This window comes from Halichoerus grypus, chromosome 6 (assembly GCF_964656455.1).
Source record: "Halichoerus grypus chromosome 6, mHalGry1.hap1.1, whole genome shotgun sequence".
NCBI lineage: Eukaryota > Metazoa > Chordata > Mammalia > Carnivora > Phocidae > Halichoerus > Halichoerus grypus.
The window spans coordinates 55,658,451-55,684,414 of NC_135717.1; the positions used below are offsets into that span (position 1 = coordinate 55,658,451).

General features: G+C 38.8%; 1 protein-coding gene across 3 annotated transcripts in view; it reads left to right on the forward strand.

Moving 5' to 3' along the window:
- The window catches only part of PTER (phosphotriesterase related), a 66,585-nt gene extending 40,821 nt beyond the window's left edge, over window positions 1-25,764 (forward strand). For all 3 annotated transcript variants that reach the window (XM_078075180.1, XM_036097044.2, XM_036097045.2), the window contains 2 exons: window positions 19,069-19,209; window positions 24,923-25,764. In XM_078075180.1, coding sequence (XP_077931306.1) covers window positions 19,069-19,209; window positions 24,923-25,133 — 352 coding nt within the window. In that variant the 3' untranslated portion in view covers window positions 25,134-25,764. The remainder of the gene's footprint in view (window positions 1-19,068; window positions 19,210-24,922) is intronic.
- Window positions 25,765-25,964: the final 200 nt, after the last annotated feature.

Sequence of the window (25,964 nt, forward strand, 5' to 3'; positions counted from 1 at the left end):
CATCTTGCAAAAGTGAAACTCTCTACTCACTGAACAACTCCCTACTCCTCCTCCCCACTGGCCAAGGCAACCACCATTCTACTGTTCACCTCTATGAATCTGACGACTCTCATACAAGTGGAATCATACAGGATTTGTTTTTTTCGTGACTATTTTTTTAAAGATTTTTATTTATTTATTTGAGAGAGAGAGAGAGAGTGAGCGGGAAGGAGAGGGAAAGAGAACCTGAAGCAGACTCCACGCTGAGTGTAGAACCCAATGTGGGGCTTAATCTCACGACCCAGAGATCATGACCTGAGCCAGAACCAAGAGTCGGACACTCAACCAACCCAGCCACCCAGGTGCCCCTTTTTGTGACTCTTTAAACTTTTGACTTGAGGGGTTTAGAACCACACAAGTTCTATGAATTCCGTCTCCCAAACTCAGTGAATAGCAGGCTTGCAGCTATGGATTCTTACTGGAGATGGTTTTTCTCAATCTGCTTCCCTTTCACCAGAAAACAAGACGGAGAAAGGCATATAATCTCCAAAGATTCCATCTGTGGACCAGATTTTGCCTCCTCCTCTGCCCCCCTGGGTGTTGTCTGGGGTGAGGGAGCACTCCCTTTATGTGCTGATGGGAACCGTGTCTCCAGTTTACCTCCTAATTACCCAGGCTGGGCTCTGTCTCGCTTTGGCCCGTTAACCTACCCCCCACCCGCCAGGCAAATGGGTGCTCTAGGTCTCCCCTTATCTCTCACTTTCTCTGCTGTCTTGTTTCTGCACCGTGAGCAAGTCCTTTACTTCCCCACCAGCCTAACCAAGCATTTAAAAATAGGATTTTTTTCCCCTCTCATTTTATTCAGTATTTTACATGCACTATGTAGGCTTTCTGTGAACATTTCATCCACCATACTGCTTGAACTGGCCCATGATGATTAAAGAAGAATCTTTCTAATTCTCCGTATAGTTAGACACGTTGGTAAGTTAGAAGATTATGCTTGTAAAAACTAATGATGTAATGTATGGTGATTAACATAACATAATAAAATAAAATTAAAAAAAAAGAAAGTAAACTTTTGTTGGAAATTGTGAAATAAAATTTAACTCCAAGTACAGTAGGACATCCTTGCTCATAAAATCAAACAACATATATATTGTACACATATGTGTATTTTCTTTTAAATAACAAAGCTACATTGTCTGATTTTTCAGTGCCTCCCTCTAGAATGGCTCAGGATGGAACTGAGAGGTTGGCCTGACATCAGACAAATTCAGAGCATCCTGGGAAATCCTGAGACCATTTCTAGAGCATCCCACTCATTCTGTACCTCTATTAAGGACGATGCAGGGTTCCAGTGTCTGAAAAAGAAATACAAAGAAGTAGGAACATTTCAGGGTAGAGGCAACTGGGCAAAATGGCTTCAGAAGAAAAGTAGTGCATTTGGAAAAACAAATGAAATAAATTAACAGAAAAAAAAAATACTCGGGGAGGCAGATGCAGGCAACTTTGGCCTTTTGATGTGGGTGTTCACAGCAAGACAGTCGCCAGGCAGAAGTGTGACTAGGTCAGCCTTTCACAGACTCCTGAGGTCTCCTGGGCTGCACAGACAATCTGATCTGTATTGAAAGGGCAAGGATTTCAGCTTTTATAATGGGGACAAATCACAAAAGGGCATGTATTTTGTGTAACAAAATACACAGACAGCACACAAAAGTAGAGCATTCTGAAAACAAGAACTCCAGGAAAACCAAACCAAACAAAGCACAGAACCATTCGTTTCTCCCACCATGCCTTTTTAGGCATCCAGGAGAAGGCTCTGAACCCACCGGCTGTTGTGATTGCGAAGTGACAAGTCAAGGCGCTCGCTCTGCCCTGCAGCTGCTTTTACAACACTGGGCTCTCTACCAGGACCGACGCTCAGCCTTGACTACCTATCAGATTGGTGCATTTAATCCCTTGAAGGTAGGACTTCTATCATTTGAGAATACAAAATAAAATACTCCAGGATGTCCACAATCATGTTAAAGCAATGAAATATTTTGAAGGTATATAAATCTTCACTAGCATTCATGCATAAGGCATTTTCTCTTAAAATACATGCACACGCACACACACACACACACACACACACACCCATAGCAACAACAGCAAAACTGCTACCCGCCGATCCAAAAGGAGCAAATGGGACGCTGAGAGGGAAGAGTTAATGAATGGCAGCCACCTCAGGACACCTCTGAACCACATTGTTGGCATGTGACCACTTGTGACCTGCTTAAGGTCGTTTACCTGGAGATAGCAACCTTGACAAGATAAATCTGCTTCTGTGTCTAGGCCCTCCCCTAACCATCTGTTCTCTTTAAGAAATATGGGCCTGTGGACGTGCCTGTGGACAGCAGTGAATTTAGCTCCAGGGAACACTGTGGGGGCGGGGGGGGCTGCCCTTCACAGTTATAGCCACCCAAAGTCAACAGTTATTAGAAAATAACACCAGCCCTTAGGCATCCCTGTTTGGGTTGTTAATCCACAAAGGCTTTATTCCTTTTAATCATTTATTCTAATTTTACTACCTGTTAAAACTCTATCTCCATTTCCAGTTGGCGTAGAATCACAGCACTGTCTCTGCCCCCGGTCTAATACAGGGTGTGTGGGATTCGAGAAGATACCCCACGGATGGTCTTTTTGCAATTCATCTCCAAGGAAATTTTATCCGTCATGTACTATAGAGGAGCCGTAGGTATTTTTGTGACAATACAATTCTTTCGTTACCAGTGAAAGCTGGGTAAAATGGCAGGGCTGGGAGGCATTGGGGTACTAGCTATTTCCTGATTAAGTCTTGAGTCTCAGAGAGGGCCAAAGACAGGTGCTATGCCTCCATCTTTTTTCTACTTGGTTATCTATCTAACAAAGCACGGGGCTTTGATGGAAATCCAGGGCCTAGAGTTTGATGAGGGGCACAATAATAATTAGGTGCAGGAATATAGCCCACCTCTCTTTGAAAATCGCTCCCTGTGGAGGGTAGAATTTGACCCAAGGGTTTTGAAAGAGAAGTGAGAACACAAGGGATGGGCTAATAACCCATTTTGTTCTCTGTACCTCTGATTATTCATGCCAAATTCACCTGACTCTTTAAAGTATACAATTTTCATACATGTTTTTTCATGCTTTTAATTAGATGAAGCTAGAGGGTGGAATATTACTTCATTCATTCATTTAACAAATATTTATTGAGTGCCTCAGGGACCAGACACTGGGATATAGCAGGGAACACAACACATTCTCTGCCTTCAAACTGATGGTTGAATTATAATTATGTGACTTTTAACCTTACAGTTGTCTTTGAAAAGCCACAAAAAAATTATTATCTGGTATCCTCGGAACTGCACCTTTTTAATTCCTATGAATACTAGTGAATTAACGTGAAATCACTCAAAATCAATTCCAGGCAAATGCTTGGCAAACTTAAACTCTTCAAAACATCTTTATATACTCAAGTAGTATGGTAGGATTTTAAAGAAAGAACAATTGGTATGTCATGCACATGAAATGGTTCATAACATCTAGAATCCTGTGTGTACAATGCAGTAGTTCTTAACACTTTATTATTAGCATTATGCATATGCATGCATTATGTGCATAAGTAGCGTATGCCTGAGAGGAATGAGTACACATTGTGAGTATATACATTGTGCACATTATTTATAGTAAAGACAACTTATTTAGTCATATTGGCTCAGATCCTACCATGGAGTGAAAAACTAAAGAAATCAGTTCAGGCAACAAAGTAGGGGCCTGATAAGCAAGTGAGAGTCTTTAAAAGAAAATATGTAGTAAGAACACTCCCTTTTTTAAATGTACTAATGTCTACTGACATTTCTTCTGCTATCGCTATGGCAGATGATAGGAAAGAAAAACTAGGGAAAAAAAAAAGCCTAGATGCTTTTAAACATGTCATTATGGCCGCTTGTCTGTAACTTGTCACACTGTGGCCAAATTTTATATAAAGATCTACGTAGGTTTGTAGAGAGTACTCACTGACATAGAAACACAAACTCTGAATATATTTAAGGTTAAAACTGTGTGATGACATTGGCAGGAGCTATTCCTTCATCAATGCAATGTATATCCCTTCTGTGTATGTTCTACGCATGGGATGATGGAGAAACGGGGTGCTGGAGTCATGTTGCTTAATTTCTGGTTCTGACACCAGCACTTTTGTGTGATCTTGAACAAGTCACTCAAGCCTTCCGGTCCTTTGCTCCTCTGTCAAAAGGGGTTAAGAAAAATTACTTCTAACCCTTAAAGTGTTATGTGGATTCCCCGCTATTATTGTCTATCATGGATTTCCTTTAATTGCAGGACCTATGTAATAAGAAAAAAAAAAGTCCAGACAAACGTGTGACGGACTGAAAGGTAGCAGAACATCTTAAAATACAGAAATAATGCCAAATAAAATGCAATTAAGTTATGCTGATAATTGATATTTGTGGAGTATCCCAGATTGTCCTCCTTAACAGACATTTGGGCAGAGCAGCCCATGTTGGGGCCAAAGAAGGCACTGGTCAGGTATTCTCTCCTGTACATTATACCCACCCAAACCTTCTACCAGTAATTTTTTTTTCCTAAAGCAACTTTTCATGACTCTGACACCATTCCCATGAAATGTGACATTTTAACAAATAGGATTGTCATGTCTATGAGATTTATCTTCACTCTTCTCAGTACCATCGTTCCCTGAACTGTGTACCACCTTACATGAGAAACACAACCTCTTTTGTGCTATGTGGCAGCTGGAAAGTTCACATGGTAAAAAGCTCTTCCTAGGGTATACAAACTGTGAAATGTATTTTAAAATAAAGTTTTAATTACCCTTCGCAATTCAGAGCCAGCTTCTGGTTTTAGTCTAATTTAAACAGGGTTTTTCTCTCTGGCAGCCATCTGTTCCTTTTGCGTAAGCCTACACTTAAGTCATAATATTGAAACTGTGACATCATTCCTTCTATGATGTCATTAAATATCTCTGTAAGGTGGGGACCTGGGTAGTCAGGGAAGTGAATAATGTAGGAGCAAGATGCTTGTTCAACTGTAGATAATGGGAAATACAATGAATACAGAACAAGCTGAATTATTTTTCTATTGCTTTTCATTCCCAATTATTTTCTCATGTTGAAAAGACTGTTCCATAAAAGTAATGCCTTAATACATAAAGATAAATGAAGCTTTAAAATGCTTACATATATGGAATAAACAAGCATGGTCATGTGAATGCACCATTCTAATTGCAGGTCTGACTTTGTGTGAAACCAAAGTTTCTGGGCGGTATTTAATCGAAATAACAAGTTATGCTTTCTAACCATAGGCAATGTTTAGACCACAATTTAAGAACTAGGTTTATTCAGGGGGAGGCTGGGAAGATGACAGAGTAAGAGGACCCTAAGCTCGCCTTGTCCCACAAATACAACACAATAATGCATCGGTGTGAATGACCCGAAGACTACCAGAACAAACTCGACCACTGAAAGCAGAGAAGAGGCCACATCAAAGAGGGCACAAAGGGCAGAGACGCAGTGTGGACAGTGTGGAGAGAAATGGGCTGGCTGTCCTTGGGGGATGGGGCAGCCTTGGGTGAGGAAAGGAGAGAGAAATAGACTAATACCTGGGGGAGCCTGCACAGGGAAGATGACTCTCCAGAACATTTGGCTTTGAAAGCATGAAAGGCCAAATTTTGTGAGTTCTTATCAGAACTTAACCAGAGGGACTTGAAGCCTGGAATTTTAAAAACTGGAGGGCTCAGTTCTGGTAAAGCCCAGAGTGGAATAAGAAGCTGAATTCCTGCCCTTAAAGAGACAGCACAACAAACAGCCCACAGAGATACAGCCCAGAAGCAGCAGTTTGAAAAACATCTGGGGTATGTGGGAGAGAAAGCTATTTACTCATCTCAGAGCATGTCTGGAGGGGAGGGATCATTGGAAGATGCCTTCAGGAACAAATGAGCTGTCAGATGTCATCTTCCTCCCTTGCTTCTCAGCATAAACACACAGCCACCTGTGGGAACCAGCAGGGTACTGCCATCCACTACCTAACTTGTTTACACCAAGCCTCACTCACCTAGGCTTCAGTGGATCTGTTCAGAGGTCCATGCCAAGACACATAGTAAAAATGATTTAAAAAAATCTTAAAAGCCACAAAGGGGGGCACTGGGTGGCTCAGTTGGTTGAGCTTCCAACTCTTGATTTCAGCTCAGGTCATGATCTCAGGGTCCTGGGATCAAGGCCCGTGTCAGGCTCTGTGCTCAGCAGGGAGGAGTCTGCTAGAGATTGTCTCTCTTCCTCTCCCTCTGCCCCTCCCCCTCCCTGAAATAAATAAGTTAGTTTTTTTAAAAAGCAGCAAAAGAAGACAGTTACATACAAGGGAAACCCCATAAGGCTACCAGCAGATTTTTCAACAGAAACTTTGTAAGTCAGAAAGGAGTGGCATGATCTATTCAAAGTGCTGACAGGAAAAAATCTGCAGCCAAAAATACTCTATCCAGCAAGGCTATCATTCAGAATAGAAGGAGAAACAGAGTTTCTCAGACAAGCAAAAGGTAAGGAGTTCATGACCACTAAACCAGCCCTACAAGAAACATAAAAGAGACTTTTTGAGTAGAAAAGAAATACCATAAGAGTAAGAAAAGTAGGAAACATAAAAGCAGTAACAGTAAGTATATCTGTAACAATCAGTCAAGGGATTCACAAAATAAAAGGATGTAAAATATGACACCATATAACTAAAACATGGGGTAGGAGGGAGAGGAGCAAAAAATGGGTTCAAACCATCAACTTAATATAGACTGCTATATGCAGAAGATGTTATATACAAACCTAATAGTAATCACAAATCAAAAACCAGTCATAGATATGCAAAGATAAAGAGAAAGGAACCCAAGTATATCACTAAAGGAAGCCAGCCAACCATGAGAGAGCAAGAGAAGAAAGGATCAGAGAAAATCTACAGAAACAGCCACAAAACAAGTAACAAAATGGCAATAAATACACATCTATCAATAATTACTTTGAACATAAATGACCTAAATTCTCCAATCAAAAGACATAGGGTGACAGAATGGAGAAAAAACCAAGACCCATCTATACGCTGCCTACAAGAGACTTATTTTAGACCTAAATACACCTGCAGATTGAAAGTAAGGGAATGGAGAAACATCATGGAAATGGATGTCAAAAGAAAGCTGGTATAGCATTACTTATATTGGACAAAATGTACTTTAAAACAAAGACTGTAATAAGAGACAAAGAAGAACACTATATAATAATAAAGGGGACAATCCAACAAGAAGATATAACAATTGTAAATACTCATGCACCCAACATGGAAGCACCCAAATGCATAAAGCTATTATTAACAAACATAAAGGAAATAATCAATAGTAATACAGTAATAGTAAGGGACTTTAACATCCCACTTACATCAATGGGCAGATCATCCAAACAGAAAATCAACAAGGAAACAATGTCTTTGAATGACACACTGGACCAGATGCATCTAACAGATATAGTCAGAACATTCCATACTAAAACAGCAGAAGACACATTCTTTTCAAGTGCACATGGAACATTCTCCAGAATAGATCACATATTAGGCCACAAGACAAGTCTCAACAAATTCAAAAAGGTTGAAGTCATACCATGCATCTTTTCTGACCACGACACTATGAAACTAAATCAACCACAAGAAAATATCTGGAAAGAGCACAAATACATGGAGGTTAAATAACATGCTACTAAGCAATGAATGGGTCAACTAAGAAATCAAAGGAGTCAAAAATTACATGGAAATGAAAATGAAAACACAACAGTCCAAACTCTGGGATGCAGTAAAAGCAGTTCTAAGAGGAGAGTATGTAGCAATACATCTATCTCAAAAAGCAAGAAAAATCTCAATTAGGCAACATAGCCTTACACCTAAAGGAGCTAGAAAAAGAAGAACAAACAAAACATGAAACCAGCAGAAGGAAGGAAATAATAAAAATTAGAGCAGAAATAAATGACATCGAAACTAAAAATGCAATAGAACAGATCAATGAAACCAGGGGCCGGTTCTTTGAAAAGATCAACAAAATTGATAAACCTCTAGCCAGACTCATCACAAAAAAAGGGCGGGGGAGAAAGGATTCAAATAAACAAAATCAGTAATGACAGAGGCAAAATCACAACCAACACCACAGAAATAAAATGATTGTAAGAGAACATTATGAAAAACTATATGCCGACAAACTGGAAAACCTAGAAACATATAACCATCCAAAACTCAAACAGGAAAAAATAGAAAACTTTAACAGACCAATTACCATCAATGAAATTGTATCATTAAATCAAAAAATTATCAACAAACAAAAGTCCAGGACTGGATGGCCTCACAGGTGAATTCTACCAAACACTTAAAGAATAGCTAGTACCTATTCTTCTCAAACTATTCCAAAAAAAATAGAAGAGGAAGAAAAACTTCCAAATTCATTCTATGAGGCCAGCATTACCCATAAACCAGATAAAGATACTACAAAAAAGGAGAACCACAGAACAATATCTCTGATGAACCCAGATGCAAAAATCCTCCCCCAAAATATTAGGAAACCAAATCCAACAATACATTTAAAAAATCATTCACAACAATCACATGGAATTTATTCCTGGGATGCAAAGGTGGTTCAATATTCCCAAATCAATCAATTTGATATATCACATCAATAAGAAAAAGGACAAAAACTATATGATCAGTTCAATAGATGCAGAAAAAGCATTTAACAAAGTACAACATCCATTCATGATAAAAACACTCAAAAATAAGGGTTAGAGAGAACATACCTCAACATAATAAAGGCCTTATATGAAAACCCCACAGCTAGCATCATACTCACTGGGGAAAAAGTGAATGCTTTTCCCTTAAGGTCAGGAATAAGACAAGGATGTCCACTCTCACCACTTTTATTCAACATAGTACTGGAAGTCCTAGCTACGGCAATCAGACAACAAAAAGAAATAAAAGTCATCCAAATTGGTAAGGAAGAAGCAAAACTGTCACTATTTGCAAATGATATGATACTGTATCTAGAAAACCCTAAAGACTTCACCAAAAAACTATTAGAACTGATAAATGAATTCAGTAAGGTTACAGGATACAAAATCAATAGACAGAAATCCATAGCATTTCTATACACTAATAATGAAGCAGCAGGAAGAGATATTAAGAAAACAATCCCATTTACAATTGCACCAAAAATAATAAAATAAACTAAAATAGGAATAAACTTAGCCAAAGAGGTGAAAGACCTGTACTCTGAAAAGTATAAAACACTGATGAAAGAAATTGAAGACAACACAAATGGAAAGATATTCCATGATCATGGATTGGAAGAGCAAATATTGTTAAAATGTTCATACTATCCAAAGCAATCTACAAATTTAATGCAATCCCTATCATAATACCAACAGCATTTTTCACAGAACCAGAATAAGCAATTCTAAAGTTTGTATGGAACCAAAAAAAAAACCCCTAAATAGCCAAAGCTGTCGACCTCTGAGAGTCGTGGACCTGGGGCGGTGAAGGAACTGAGAAAAAGAGACGACAGTAAAGCGAGGCACAGGGGACCCCGAGCAAACAGCCCAAGGTCCTGGGGTTTATTTTCCATAATCTAATATACCTTCTACAATGATATAGATCTATAATGATTTACAGCAGGGGCTTAATATGGCACATTCTTCCACGTACCCAGGGTTAGTCAAGTGAAGCAATGCGAGTGGAGAAGGAATAAAGAAATCTGTAACTGGCTGTGATCAATTAATTATAAACACCATTGTACTCAGACCTTAACACAGGATAAGTGAACAAAGAAGGGAATGCACAGTGTGCTTTTTACAGCTGGCTTCCTATCTGCAAAACATCTTCTGCTGCGTACTTTAGAACAGACCACACACATCCCAGGGGCCTTTCACTCTGATCCTTTCAGGTTATTTTTAACCCTGCAATCTCGAGTTTTCTCAGAGATCTCGGAGTCGGAACGAACATGCACCAGTGGTCGTTGTGGCGTTCTGTTTCCCACACAAAGCAATCTTGAAAAAGAAAAACAAAACTGAAGGTATTACAATTCCAGATTTCATGTTATATTACAAAGTTGTAGTATTCAAAACAGTATGGTACTGGCACAAAAACAGACACATAGATCAGTGGAACAGAATAGAAAGCCCAGAAATAAGCCCACAATTATCTGGTCAATTCATCTTTGACAAAGGATAAAAGAATATGCCGTGGGAAAAAAACAGTCTCTTTAACAAAGGATGTTGGGAAAACTGGACAGCTACATGCAAAAGAATGAAACTGGGCCACTTTCTTACACCATACATAAAAATAAACTGAAAATGGGTCAAGGACCTAAATGTGAGACCTGAAACCATAAAAATCCTAGAAAAGAGCACAAGCAGTGATTTCTCTGACATTGGTCATAGCAACATCATTCTAGATATGTCTCCTGAGACAAGGGAAATAAAAGCAAAAATAAAACACTGGGACTACATCAAAATAAAAAGCTTCTGCACAGCAAAGGAAACAACCAGCAAAACTAAAAACCTACTGAATGGGAAAAGATATTTGCAAATGAGGTATCTGATAAAGTTATTATCCAAAATATATAGAGCTTACACAACTTAACACACACACACACACACACACACACACATCCAATTACAAAATAGGCAGAAGAAATGAACGGACCTTTCTCCAAAGAAGACATCCAGTGGCCAACAGACACATGAAAAGATGCTCAACATCACTCAATCATTAGGGAAATGCAAATCAAAACCACAGTGAGATATCACCTTGCAACTGTCAGAATGGCTAAAATCCAAAAAGTCAAGAAACAACAAGTGTTGGTGAAGATGTGGAGGAAAAGGAACTCTCGTGCACTGTTGGTGGGAATGCAAACTGGTGCAGTCACTGTGGAAGATTATGGAGTTTCCTCAAAAAATTAAAAATAGAACTGCCCTACGTTCCAAGAATCACACTAGTGGGTATTTACCCAAAGAATATAAAAACACTAATTTGAAGGGATATACGCATCCCTATGTTTATTGCAGCATTATTTATAATAGCCAAACTACGGAAGCCACCCCAGTGCCCATCAATAGATAAACGGGTAAAGAAGAAGTGGTATATATATATATATATATATATATAATTATAATATTATTCAGACATAAAAAAGACCCTACAAAATCTTGCCATCTGTAACAACATGGGTGGATTTAGAGAGTATAACGCTAAGTGAAATAAGCCAGTCAGAGAAAGACAAATACCATATGACTTCACTCATATGTGGAATTTAAGAAACAAAACAAACAAACAATGGAAAAAAACAAGGGAGACACAAACCAAAAAAAGAAACTCTTAATTAGAGAACAAACAGATGGTCACCAGAGGGGAGGTACATGGGGGGGGGGAGGATGAGCGAAATAGGTTAAGGGGATTAAGGGCATACTTATCTTGTGAACACTGAGTAATATATAGAACTGTTGAATCACTACATTGTACATCAGAAACTAATATAACACTGTATGTTAACCACATGGAATTAAAATAAAAAAAAAAGAAACAACTTGCCTCATTCTATTTAGTTTCTATTTTGGCATTAAAAATAAATTAATTGAAATTTGTCAATTAAGAATTTTTCAGATTTATAAGGTGCAACTGCTATTAGCAATATAGTAATATATGTGAATAGTGTTTTAGAGAGAATTATATTAATATTGAATTTATTAGATTATAGTAATTTACATCTTAATTTCTTTGAAACATTCCATGATAAATATTTAAACATTCATAGGTTATTACATGGATAGTTAGTTCTAGGTGAGCTTAGTAATTCTCTTAATTCTCTTAGTAATTCTCTTAAGTAATTCTCTCTTGTAATTGTTGAAAAACTCCCATAAAATAATAAAGAATCTCACATAACACTATCTGTACAAATATCCATTGGTTTTAAACTGAAGAATTCAGTGAGGAGAGAGACAAAGAGGTTTTTTTTAAATTACTTTGCGATAAATAATTTTAAAAAGAATCAGTCTTTGAAATTCAACATTGTTTTTAATAAATCAGTCGTATACACATCCATTTATTATTGTATTTTATGCCAACTCTAAAAAAACCACTTGGTCAAGTTCATTAGTTTTAGCATTGAATATATCCTGTGCTTCTCTCTGTGTCAGGCCCCGAGCTAGTCTGATCTCAAATTAGTGCTGCTAAGTCATGGTGCTAAGTCTCTAGGCCCAGGAATTTACAGATTGTAATGGCTGATGGATTTACTACACATCCACAGTGCGGTGTAATGGAAAGTGCACTAGGAAAGGAGGAGGAATACCTGGGGTTTTGATCACTTAAAAGATCCAAGCTTTAGTTCCTTCATCTAGGCAATAATGATAATATGTGGCATAATTATTTCACCAGTGGTCTGTGAGTTTCAGAACTGGCTCCTCCCATGCTCTTGGTATCATTTAATGACACCAACATCTAATCAACTGCCCAAGACAGGCCCTTGATTCTCCTTCTCCATCGCTGTCTCTGTGGGGATAATGACTCATCACTTACTCTTCCTGCTGTTTGCCCTGTTCTTGTCAAGGACAACATTATTCACCCAGATGTTAAATTCCACCCTTCCCTGCACCCTCACATGATGAAACCTGTCTACCTCACTAAGATCTCTAAATACGACCCCTCCTATCCAGTCCTCTGTTGTTAACTTAAGTCAGGCCCTCATCTGCCATCTGAACCACTGTAATAGTCTCCAAACAGGAATTGCTCCCTTAGCTTTACCCATGTGGCCACCATTTCGATCTTTCCAAGGGAAAATTGTATTACATTCCTCGACCGTAACTTACGGCTCTTTAAGGACCCCTTCACCTTCAGCACAAAATCCAACATCTTGGTCATCTGGGCTGCACCCATCCCTCCACCTCATCTCCCATTATCTCTAGCACAGGCACCAAATTTGGGCTAATGCCACATGGACTGTGATGCTGAGTGCCCCATGCTCATTGTGCTTACATGCTTTTTACAGAAGGTAGTCCCCCTGCTGTGAAGACTCCATTCTCCCTTATCTACTTGGCAGTCTTTCTTCAATCTGCAGCTCGTGAGAGGTTTTCTTCTTTACAAAGCTTTTCCTGAACAAGCCAAGCAGGATCTGTTATCTCTTTCTCTGAGCCAGCCCAGTTCCTAGCAGTACTTTTATTATTACACTCAGTGGGTCTGTAAAACAATTATTTGTTTCCATGACTCTTTTTTCTAATAGACACTGAACTTCTTGAAGGATGGAACAGTATGTTATTTGTCTTTGTTTATCCAGCTAATATCTCATACTATAAGTTGATGATCAATAATTTCTTATAGGTGGATGGATAGGTGGGTGGATGGATAGATGGATGGTTGCTTCTACCCTCATGCACTTTAGTTCTGATAATCACAGCTTTATCTTCAGTAACAAGATTCTTTTTCTTTCTTTTCCCCCCTCAACAGGTGTTCTTCTTTATCATCCATCCCTCAACACCTGAACCCCACCAACCTTTCTCTGAATAGTCTTCTATTCAATAGACTCCACTCAAATGAGTTACTCCTTTCATTGTTCTTTCATAACACTTCATATTTAGTTGTACTAAAAAAAAAGCTTTCAACACTTTTAATTGTAATTATTAGTTTAAATACCTATATCCTTCCCTTAGACTTTACATTCCTTAAGACAGCATCTCAAATTTCTTTCTCATATCTTTATTCCCAGCAGAGGCTAGCACAAGGTAGGTGATAGTACAAGATAGTAGGTGCTTGCTGAATTAATTCATAAAGGTGTACCTGAATGTATGAAATGAAATAATGTATTTGAGAGTTCTTTGAAACTGGAAAGCCCAAGACAAATGTTAGATATTGTTATCATCTTGATCACGCCCACGAATCATATCCTTTCCTCTGCTCCTTACTTCTTTCTACCTAGACAGCCCACAGACCCTCATCTAAATTATCACTTCACACAGATTTCCTTGCTCCCACTCAGAATGCATTTTGACATTAAACCAAACCCCTCAGCACTTGGATAAGATCTAGAATATAAAGAGGCTTGAAAAACAGAATCAACTCTCTTGCGATTTAGTACCAGCCTTAAAACGCTAGTAAATGATAACCATATTCTGAAAATGAAGATTGCCAGATCATTTTAGGTACCATTTTTTTTTGGCTAATGGCAGTATGTTTGTCCTAAATTTGTGCCTGTTCCTTATATAGAGAGAATTACTTTATTAGTTAGGGAACAAAAGTATAAAACATGCAACAGAAGAAATTTTATATATATATATATATATATGAATGATAAGAACAAATACTTGATACAAAAATTTCAACTTCTTCCCAGGAAATTCCAGGATATTTTATGAATGACCTTGCAATTACTTCATCCACCTTGAAGAAGGGACCTTCTCCAGTGTGAAAGGCAGTAGCCTCTTTGTATTTCAAAATCACCCCACTGCCTATTAGGGCAAGAGGTGAAAAATACCTTAAAGTCTGGGGAAGATTGGAATAAGAAAGAAGGTAATTTTCATGGATATAGAATATGGAATGAGCAGAGTTGACATCTCCACTTATATAAGAAGTGCTATGAGATCACTGATGACTGGGAGGGGCAGGACCTCTGCTAATCCTCATCTGAAAGACGTCAAGCAGAGTACATTTTCCCATGATACCATTCTGACATTTGGGGTCAATCCTTTCTCCAAGTGAAAAAAAGTCACTTGCATAAATGCGACTTCAGTAGCACCTTGACAGTCCCTGGAAGTCATCCAAATGAATGCCAATTTAATGTGGTGAAGTCACCTTGTTAGACATTTATGGTGCAGGGCTGCTCCAAGATGTCTTTGTGGTGGGGTGCACTACTCATAGTTGAGTGCTGGTGAGAAGTATGTGAGTGATGCTCCCATCACAGAACAAGCAGCATGGTCTAAGAACATGGCTTCTGAGACAAACACAGTCTGGCTTTATTCTCAACCTGTCATTTTGGAAGTTGAGTTACTTAGCTTTTTTGAGTCTTGGTTTCCTCACCTATGAAATGGGGATGATCATACCTTCCTCATATAGTTTTTGCAAGGATTAAATGAGATAGGGCTGTTTTAAATACCTGATGATTATTATGTGGGTTTTTTTTTTTTTTTTTTTTTTGCTTCCTCTATCTCTCCTATCCTATCCCCCATTAACATCTCATACCAAACTCTGGGGGTTTTTTTAGGACTTTCCTTTGAAAATTGTGCATGATCACTGACGCTATTTTTTCCCCCATGGATTTTGCACATCAGTAAGGAAAATGAAAGTGAAATCATTTCTCAGTTTCCTTCACACTAATGTTCAGTTATCCAGAGGGTGTCATATCACCAAATGTCAGTAAAAATAATAATATATAATGCATAATATATAGTATGTAATATATAATATATGATTTCATCTATCTATCTCCTGGCTTTTTAATGATAGCAAATTTGTCAGCTTCATTTTTTAACTGCATTTTCCAAATGTCCAAAATATCATCTTTTGCTCCTCTTCTGAAGAAATCATCTCCTCTCCATGTGACTATGAAATTTTTAAAAGGACCATACCTCCCCCCGCCCCGCCCAAATCATACTCCTTTCTATGTGCTATTCTACAGAATAAGAATTCCCAGGGGTTACTTTCAAAACTTACATGTGCTGATGAATCTCATTAAACATGTTCTCCTTCCTGTAGAAAGATATCTACATCTATGGTGATATTCTTCAGATAACATTTATAAGATAGGAAGCATTTATATAAAATTTACCTCTGGAGAATTGGGTCCCTACATTCCCCATTCCTCTCTTAGATGAGGCTGTTATAAGACCACATCAGAGGGATCACACATGGCCTCATGGGTCACTGCAAGGCCTTGGCTTTTTCTCTGAGGGAAATGGGAAGTGAGTGGTGAGTTTTGAGCACATGAGAGACCTAATCTGACTTAGTTGTGCTGATAGCACTTTCATCGCTATATCTGAATAGATTGTAGTAGAGCAAAGGCAGAAAAGAGAGGAGAGCAGTTGAGAAGGAGATGGTGGTGATTTGGACCAGGAGGGTAGCAGGAGAGATGGTGATATGTCCAGATTCTGGTCACATTTTGAAAGTCGAACCAAAAGCTGTCCTAGTAGGCTGGAAGTGTAGTGTGAGATGAAGAAAGCAGTCAAGGATGATTATAAGGTTCTTAGTCTGAGCAAATGGATAGATGGAGTTGCCATCAGCTGAGAGAGGGAAGGGTGTCGGAACAGCTGGTTTAGGGTGGTAGATGAGGGCTCTAGTTTGAGACATGTTAAGCTTGAGCTGTCTATTAGACATCCAGGTGGAGAAGGCAAACAGGCAATTAGATATGCAATTCTGGACTACAGGAGAGAGGTCTGGTCTGGTGAATGTGCCCCTTAATATTTGTAAGAGGCTTAGAGCAATATCAGATTCCTAGTAAGAAAGTAAGCAACGGTCATCATTAATATGATTCCTTTAACCATGTCATTCAAATTGTCCAATATAACTACTGCCTACTATATGTATTTATACTCTGAACTAACAATTAAAGAAATTTACACAGTAATCCTTTCTTACTTTTCAGGTTTATCACTGCCTTGTCCCCATGCTACCCTTTGATGGGAAATTCCCCATTTTTCAAGTGCATTTTGTGGGGAGGGCGTTAAAGTTCAAAATAAGATTAAAACAACACTATGTGTGCTATAGTCAGTATAATTCTGGACAATGTCCTTTGAGCACAAAATGTTTGGCAGTAGGAGAAGTCACATAGAATGATGGTTAAGATAGCTGATTCTAGCATTGAAATTAACTCATATTCTAACACATCACTTTGAATAAATTTCTAATGTCTCACTTCTCCAATTCTCCATCTGTAAAATTGAGATCAGTGGAATTATGGAGAATATTAAATGGGGTAATAGATATAAAGTGCTTAGCACAATGCCAGATACAAGTAAGTTCTTATAATTTTCAGCTATTATGATGATAAGCAACTTTACTTTGTGTTTTCGGTTGTAACTAAGACTAAAATCTCTCCTATGGCTTTTCATTTACCATAGACTTTTCATTGAATACCTATTTCAATATATCACTTAAAACTTACAAGACTTAGTCTCAAGGCATTAGGCCAAAGGAAAGAAAAAGACATTAAGAGCAGAAATAGGAGTCTGATCCAACATGTTATTGGCACCTTCATCCCCTGCTTGTCTCCCCACCCACCCCCAGCACCTTGCCCATATTGGTAATTAAACTGAAGGAACTGACTCAAAAGAAACACACTAAACTTCCCTCTTCCCTCTTATGTTATTTTAATTGTGTATATTTTGTTTTTAAGCATGGTTCTTTGGGGGAAAACACAATGTGTCTACTATAGAAAAACACATATTCTTTTAGGCAAGTAATTTTAGAAGCAAAAGACGGTCTCCAGGGTAAGAAGATGGAAAAGGAGTGGTATTAGCAGAAGATGGCACAGAACGAATGCACATTTTATAGTGTAAAAGAAAGATATTTTAGCCTCCCTGCCTAAAACAACACTGTGCACTATCAGTTATGCTGAATTGTTGAATAGAATAAAACAGAACCAGCTACAATATGACTGCTTAGAGTGAAAGTCAATAGTCAACTCCTAGGGAGCATCTCGCACTCGTGACACACAGAGGCTTAATTGGTCCTCCTATGGTTTGGAAGAAAGGCCTTGAAAATACTTCTGACTTCTTTGAAGCAAATTTATAGACATATAACAGTGCTTTAATCCTTGCATCCTGGAATTGCCAAGGTAATAGAATATCAGTGGATAAAAGCCTAGTAAGACAATCATCATCTGATATTCCAACTCTGTGCCAGGCCAATTTGGGATTTCAATCATTTCCATTCTCTGCACCCTGAACTCCCTTCACACAATGTCTAAAGGGTGTATTTTTCCTTCACATTTTTTTCCATATTGTCTCCTGATTTCTTTCTTTCTCTCTCTTTCTTCCTTCCTTCCTTTTTCTTTCTTTCTTTCTTTCTTTCTTTCTTTCTTTCTTTCTTTCTTTCTTTCTTTCTTTCTTTCTTCTTCTTCTTTCTTCTTCTTCTTCCTTCCTTCCTTCCTTCCTTCCTTCCGTCCTTCCTTCCTTCCTTCCTTTCTTTCTTCTTTCTCCTCTATGTGTCTGAATCTCTACCATGGTATTTTTGGGGTTAACTTCATGCATCCCTTTTTACTTGTTATGATCTAAATTTCTTGAGATCATCTACTCTTGCTCTGGACTCTGCTTCACTCTCTGTAGCTGGTGCTTCTCTTATACACCTCTCTTTTCCTGTTCATTTACATAGTCTTACATCATAAAACAGTGCTATTCTTACTATGATCTCTAAAGAAATGAGAAGACATCCATAAAAATTATCATGAAATGATAAATTCTATTTAAAAACTAGGCATGCCAGAACACAAATATCTGTAGGAGTGGTGCCCCTTTTTGAAAAGTTGCAGTGATATTCACAAATGATGATATATCCCAAAATGACATTGGAATTAATTTTGGAACCGCTTTATGATCTTCACAAGAAAATCACCATATTACCTTACCTTAGTTTCATATTTTACCCAGATTAGTATTACTCACCTAATTCACCAGACTGATGCCAAATTCCCTTTGATAGCTTCCAGAGTTCATAGCCTTCCCACTTCTATGAAGGATTTTCAAAAGGAACATATCCTGAAGACAAGTCTGAAGGAGAATTACAAAATTGTCTTTGAGTAATGGAAGCATAATTAAAACGTCTTAGTTCCCAAGTACTTTAGAAGGGAAAACTCCCTTTTAGGTAAGGGTAAATTCCCTTATTTCTGGTAACACATTGCATTTACTATTTTATAGTTACATCATAAGAGCCAACTCAAAAGTTCTGTTACTTTAATTATGTTTCAGTACACAGTGCACTTAGAACTTTTAATCTGTATATATGGAAGATACATTCTTGATAATAACAGTGTGTCTGTCTTATTGTCTCTAGGACTATACTTGATAAAAAGGAACTACTAGAGTTTGCTCAACTTGGCTGTTACTTGGAATATGATCTCTTTGGGACCGAACTCCTTCATTACCAATTCAACCCGGATATCGACATGCCCAATGATAATAAAAGAATTAGAAGGTAAATATGATGAAATCTCTGAGAGCATTCCCTTTTACCAGCCCTTTTTGATTCATATCTAGGCGGGTATTAGCAAAGATTCAGAACACAGTATGCAGGCGGAACCAGAGACTTTCAGAAAAAAAGTATCAGTGCTGTTGCAGGCAGAAAATCTCTATATATTATTTCAAGAAGCAAATGAGTCATCCTAAGTAGGCAAAAGCTTAGCAGAGCCTTAGAAGTTCAGTGCAGATGGGCAGCTGACAAGAAACAGATAATACTTAACCCCTGCCATGACAATAAGAGAACAAAGATGTTTTCCTCTTTTTATCCTTAATCAAGTAAGCTGTTTCTTTCCCATGTTGCCCACACTGAAGCCCTCACCTCCTACAATGAATTTCTGAAATGCTTTATAAAAAATATTCACTACAGAGATGATTGAAACTTAAATGCTGTAAGTCGAATGTCTAAAGATGAAACATCATAGAAGATCTAACCCCTCAAAACTGTCTAAGCGAGTAATTGTACGAGTCATTCTCTGCAACCAAGTGAAAATTTTTGGAGTCAAGGGTGGATGGCTACCAGTTTGTCTTGGTTACGTGGTGATGTGAACCCTGAATGCACCAAGTTAGGGAATCTGGGAGGAGAAACAGATTTGGGATTCACAAGGATGCCTGGCTTGGGAGCATCTAAGAGTTGCTATCCATGAAGCCATGGATAAGGGGATGAAGCTCAGAGCAGAGATCTGGACTCAGACATAAATGTGGGCATCTTCGGTCTGTATGTCATGGTTGGCAGCATGGGAATGAATGAGATCACTCAGAGAAGAGAATGAGGACAGAACCCTGGGGAACACTGATATTTAAGGAATGGACTCAGGAAGAGTCACTCAAGGACAGATTGAAAAGTTTTCAAAGTGAGAAGAGTATCAGGGAAATGTGTTGTGGTGGGAGTCGGGGTGGGAGAATGCTTAAAACAGAAGGGCTTGGACACCTGAGAGGTGGCAGGCATCAAGTGAGGTAAAGGCTGAAAGTGTCCACTGGATTTCATAGACTGGAGATTCTCTTGCACAGTCAGGAAGTACAGTCTCCATAGACAACGCTTGAGGAGTAAGGAGGGGGTAAGGAAGAGGAGAGAGAATGTGGAGGGTACTCTTTCAAGAAGCTTGGTAGTAAAGGGAAGCAGGGGTGTAGGGCCAAAGCAAGAAGCCATGGCAGGATCAAGGGAAGGTTTTGTTAAGAGTTGAGCAATGTTTATGTGCCTGAGAGCAAAAGCAGAGAGACAGAGACAGAGGCAGAGACAAATCCCAGGAAGCAGTACTCATTCTACAGCGCTGTTATGGAATATATATGAAATAAAGTATGCAGAGTTTTTATGTGAGTGTCTGGTGCAGAATATGAAAATAGTCAATCGATGCTAACTTAAAGCAATCTGCAGAGAGGAGCTACAGAGCAAGGCTTTAAGGAGACAAACAGATGGAATCTGGGAAGCAAACAGAAAGTCGGTTGAAAGGGTAAGGCAAGCAATGGGGTGAATGCAGAGAGCTGTCGTGGCAAGAACAGGAAACTGAGGACATATGGCCACCCATGTTCGGTAGTGTCCCTGTGAAGGAGACTTGGTTATCTTCTGAGAAGGAAGGAACAGATTCAGGGCAGGACCTCATAGAAGAGGAGGGAGGCTGGGAATGGATGCTGAGGGAATGCGAGAGACACTGATGGGACGTGTTGTGTGTGAGACCCACGTGAGGCTCAAGGTCATGACTGCATGACTGCACAGTGGCACCAATGCACATGATGTGGTGATTATTTCCACCCAAAATGTTGTGTATTTTGGCAGTAAGACCAAGGAAGCTTTGAGGAGAAGCAGAAAATGTCAACAGAGAGAGGGTTGGGATTCTGTCTTCGAAAACATGGCTGACAACTGGGGGAACAGGGGTGGGGTTGAGTGAGGGTCATGAGGTCCAAGATGGAGGAAAGAAGGTATAGAGAAAAATGGGAAGATAAAAGAATAATATAGCAGAGGTGAATAACCGGAAGCTTGAGTGAAGGGGGAGAATGTACACAGAAGGAGGTGAGTGAGAAGGTAGAAGGATGTAACTTGGGGTCAGAGTGGGGAACTGAAGATCGAGATTTCAGAGAGGAAGTAGTCTTCCGTGATGACAAGGCCCAGAAAGTGGTTATGGGTGCAGAAAACCATTTGGAATACAAGTAAAGAAAACTGACCTACAGAAGGGATGTCCAGAAACTGAGGCTCAAGCAGCAATAGTAGGACATATACACACACGGGAGTTGAGGGAAAGATCTAGAGCCGGTGGCCACAGTTGGGACAGCCCTCAGCTCTTACCCTGGGCAGTCAACCTTTACATCTGTTTGCCTTCTGCTGTCCCTGTGTATGGTCACTCCTCCTTGATGGTTCGAGTTTAATATCCTCAGGGAGAGCTAGCTGATCCATGTAACTCTAGCTATGTCAATATGGAGATGATCAGCCGTATGTGAGCAAACTGATCTGACTAGTGAAGCTAGGTCTTTTAAAAATTTTTTTACACCACTGACATCAATTCTTTGATACACTGATTTATTGTTTCTTTTTTGTTTGTTCATTTTGAATTATGATTTTAACTTACGTGCCCTAGGAGCACCATTCAGTAGAGGCAAACACGTGTCCCTATGGCCCCTGTGCCATACTCAGAGGTGAATATTCTCTGGAATTTAAAGTGGGTGGTTTGGTAGGGCTTTCTCATCTTTCATGATCTCAAAACCATGGTTTCCTGAGGAATGCCCTCAATACACATTTTATAACTCATCTTAGAAATAGGAAGTTTGCTTTTAGGACCTGCTTCCTTTTCCTAAGCCCCTTTGTGGCAGTGAGCTGTATCTTTTGTATCTTTAGAAGGAATCCTATGCCATCCATGAGGCTCCTGGACCTTGAATAAGAGAGAGGGAGCCTGCAAAGGGGTCTAGGAAGGAAATATGGGGGGGAGGGACAACCGACACCTCATCTCATATTCCTTCTTAGCAACTTTTGGCTATTAATTCAAGAACAAGAATTTCATTCTGATCAGCTTTCCTTGAACCAAATGTAAACATTCCAGATGTATTTCTATACATCAAAATATATATGTAATATATGTGTGTTTATGTATGTCTATGTATGTATATATACTTAACTGTCCTTAAATGAAAATCATGCATTAGGTCACTTGACTTAAGTCCAGCTCACGGTAATTACTGAATGACCTTTCGGGAGGGGATGTGCTCCAGTACCCCCCTGCCCTCCCTCCTTTGGGCACCTGATTTTCATCATCCATTGGCAGTCCTTTTCTGAGCCTTAGTCATCTTACAGCTCTGAACTGCAAGAACATAGAAGCACGCTTCTGCCTACCTCTGGTTTTCAGCACCAGAAATTCTGTGTCTAACACCTGTTTTCAATCTTATGCTCCATTTCTCAAATCTTATTATATCTCTGCCTTTTCACACTTTGTAGTCTCTCTCTAATATTTGTTTGCAAAACACTAACTCATTTGTATTTCTATAATTACTGTCATATTTGTCTTTTCATCTACAGTGGTTCCTTCCTTCTGCCTGCATCTCTGGAACTACTGTTCTTCCATACAATGGCACGGCACGAGAGAGGAGCTTTTATTCTAAGAGTGGCCAAGCTAGGGCACCTGGGTGACTCAGTCAGTTGGGTGTCTGCCTTTGGCTCAGGTCATGATCGCGCAGTCCTGGGATCCATATCCCATATCGGGCTCCCTGCTCAGCAAGAGTCTGCTTCTCCCTCTCCCTCTACCCGTCCCCTCTGCTCATGCTCTCTCTCTCTCTCTCAAATAAATAAATCTTAAAAAAAAAAAACTCTTTAAAAAAAAAAGAGTGGCCAAGTTATATCTTGATAGTCAGGAGATAATTATGTTTGCAGCACCATGGCAGTATTTTCTCATGAGAGAACTGGTCTCCACATGCTCGACTTAATGAGTTCTAAGGGTTCTCCTTTTTCAATGAGTATCTTATCCATTATACTCTTTCCTTACTACTTCACAATCTGATAACTTTGGGTTTCAGGGTATGGCACGAGGTCACATATGGGAATTTGTTTATCCATCTGTAATAACATGACATCATTTTTTTTTTTTTTTACTCAGACAAGGAAAACAGACAAAAACTTTGGGAAATGCTCAGAAAATATAAGGGGGGGAGGTGTACCCTAAAATTTCTGGGAATGTGATACTCCTTTTCATTTGGTGATCAAGGTTTGTTAAACTAAGTTCCAGCAATGTGTATGCATTCTGTCAAATCTTCCTCTTTTTTCATAAATGATGACATAACTCACTTAGAGCATTCCCTTAAGGAGAGTCTGTTCCAAAAGTAACGTCAGATCAGAGCTTTTGGACACTATACAAATTTTAAAGAGGTAAATATCCACGGTGGCACAAACAGAAGTCCAAGTACTTATAGGACACGCGTGGGTACATGTGACATGAACACAGATTTCTAGACAAAAAGGCTCAGGGTGGCTTTTCTCTGGCACTTGCTTTCCTTTGATCTACAAACACAAGATCTCATCTTCAATTATAATTTTATTTTAAAATGTGTGTTCTCGGAGGGCAAGGCTTTGTGCTTGAGGTTTTTGTGCGGTGGCCCACAATGTGCTTATTTTAGTCATTATTAAATATGACTCATGCACTGGATGGCAAGAAATGTCACAGAAGCAAAAAGGATACCTTTTAAATAATTAGCCCTTGGAAGAAGGTGCTGTCCAACCATCTAGATTCATTTGGGAATCCAGAGACTGACAAGACTGTGTAGAGAATGCCAGAGAAAAGCATTGTCTCCAAGTTGCACCTCCTGCCATCAGCGACTGGTGGAAGTCACGACGGACAGTGCCCAGAGTCCAGACACACACAGATGGTAGCTGTCAGGAGGTGACTCACACTGTAGATTACAGCATTTAACAAAGCAAAGAGGATTAGATGTTTAGACAGAAGTTGGAAAGCCATTCTGTAGGCAACTGGCTATAAATTTAAAGGAACAGCTCAATATTTATAACAATCTTGTTGAGGTAGAAGGAAGATAGAGTCAATTGTTGTTGGTTGATTTAATCCAATGCTCCAAGACGACTCCTAAGTCAAAATTCCCATAGACTTCGAAGGGACCAGTGCTCAAAATACAGAGGTACCTTTGCTGACCTTTCTAAAATGACCATCTAGCTGATCATATGCCCTTCACTTTCAAACCAACAGATTTTCCTCTCAGAATGTTTTACTTGTATGAAGATTCCTTTTGCTTCCCTATTTTAATCACAAATTGCCATTGATTGTATTTGCTAGAAGAAAGGAAAGAGAGAGAGACAGAGAAAGACAGAGAGAGAGAGAATGGGTTCTGGAAAATGGGTCCACTAGGAGAGGTATTTTAGAGCAGAGAGCTGGATACAAATCCAGAACAAAGTTACTTTGGGAAATGCCAAAGCGGCTGTTCATTCAGACTGCCTATTAGAAGCTGTTTTTAATGCAGCATTGCAGGCATTGTCATAAATACCACAGGCTAGAAATTTCTGTGTGCATGGAATAAGGATCAGGTTCCTACTAGGATGCAATACTATCTTTATCATCACCACGCAATATTAAGGGCCTCCCACTACACGTGCCATAGCGGAAGGCAGTATGAGTAAAACGTTTAAAATGCCCTGATAATTTTAAATGTGAGACCAATGCCATATAATGAGTCAACATTTTTCACAGAGTGCGTCTTCTGGTGGATGAGGGCTATGAAGATCGAATTCTGATGGCGCACGACATACATACGAAGCATCGGCTAATGAAATATGGAGGTCACGGCTATTCTCATATACTTACCAACATTGTTCCTAAAATGTTGCTTAGAGGTATCACTGAGAATGCACTTGATAAGATACTAATAGAGAACCCTAAGCGATGGCTAACTTTCAAATAGGATGGTTGTTTATGAATTCACACCTTGAGCCTAAAGCTTGCAAAGAACATTTTCCAGTGGTTTCAAACCCACTGTGAGATATTAATCAGACCTCTCTGTAGGACTAACGGTGGGTCATTTCCTTTTTATGAGAATTAGAAGAGTTTTGCCTTCTCAGAAACCACTATTACCTCTGTACCTTTAGGAAATTACTGACCTAATTGAGCCCTATTGTTTTGCCTTCACAAAATAAATACAGAAATATCTATTTCCAAACAGTGATTTATTTACAGTCTGTATCCCCTTAGTGGAGTTTTGTTTTGTTTTCTTAATCTATCAGCTGCACTACTTGAGAAAATTTAAAGTGTTTCTAGTTAAATTACCCCCTTCTGGAGCAATCTAATGTTTCTTGTAATATTGATGATCCTACTAATTATCCTGCTGTTCTTTAATTAATGCTTAATGAATAATACGGTACTTTAAAATAGCTTCAGCAGCAAGGGAAGTTAAGTTTTGAGGCTTTTTTTTTTTCCCAAAGGATACTGTAATACAATTACCAATTCACAATGGTAAAAAGATTGTGTAAGCTTAATTATATGCTGTCTACTTTATCTATATTTACTGATAATAAATCAGTTTTGTTGCCCGTGGCTTCCCAGTATCCATTTTTGCTGTAAAACTTTGTTGTTTTAAAAAATTTGTATAAGGGAGCATGAACACATAATAGTAATTTATAAAAATTCAATCATAAAAGTCAAAATATATTACATAATATAGTTTAATGAATCATTACATTTATAATAACAAAGGCCACAGTTTAATTAATAATATATAATGCAAAAAAAGAGAAAT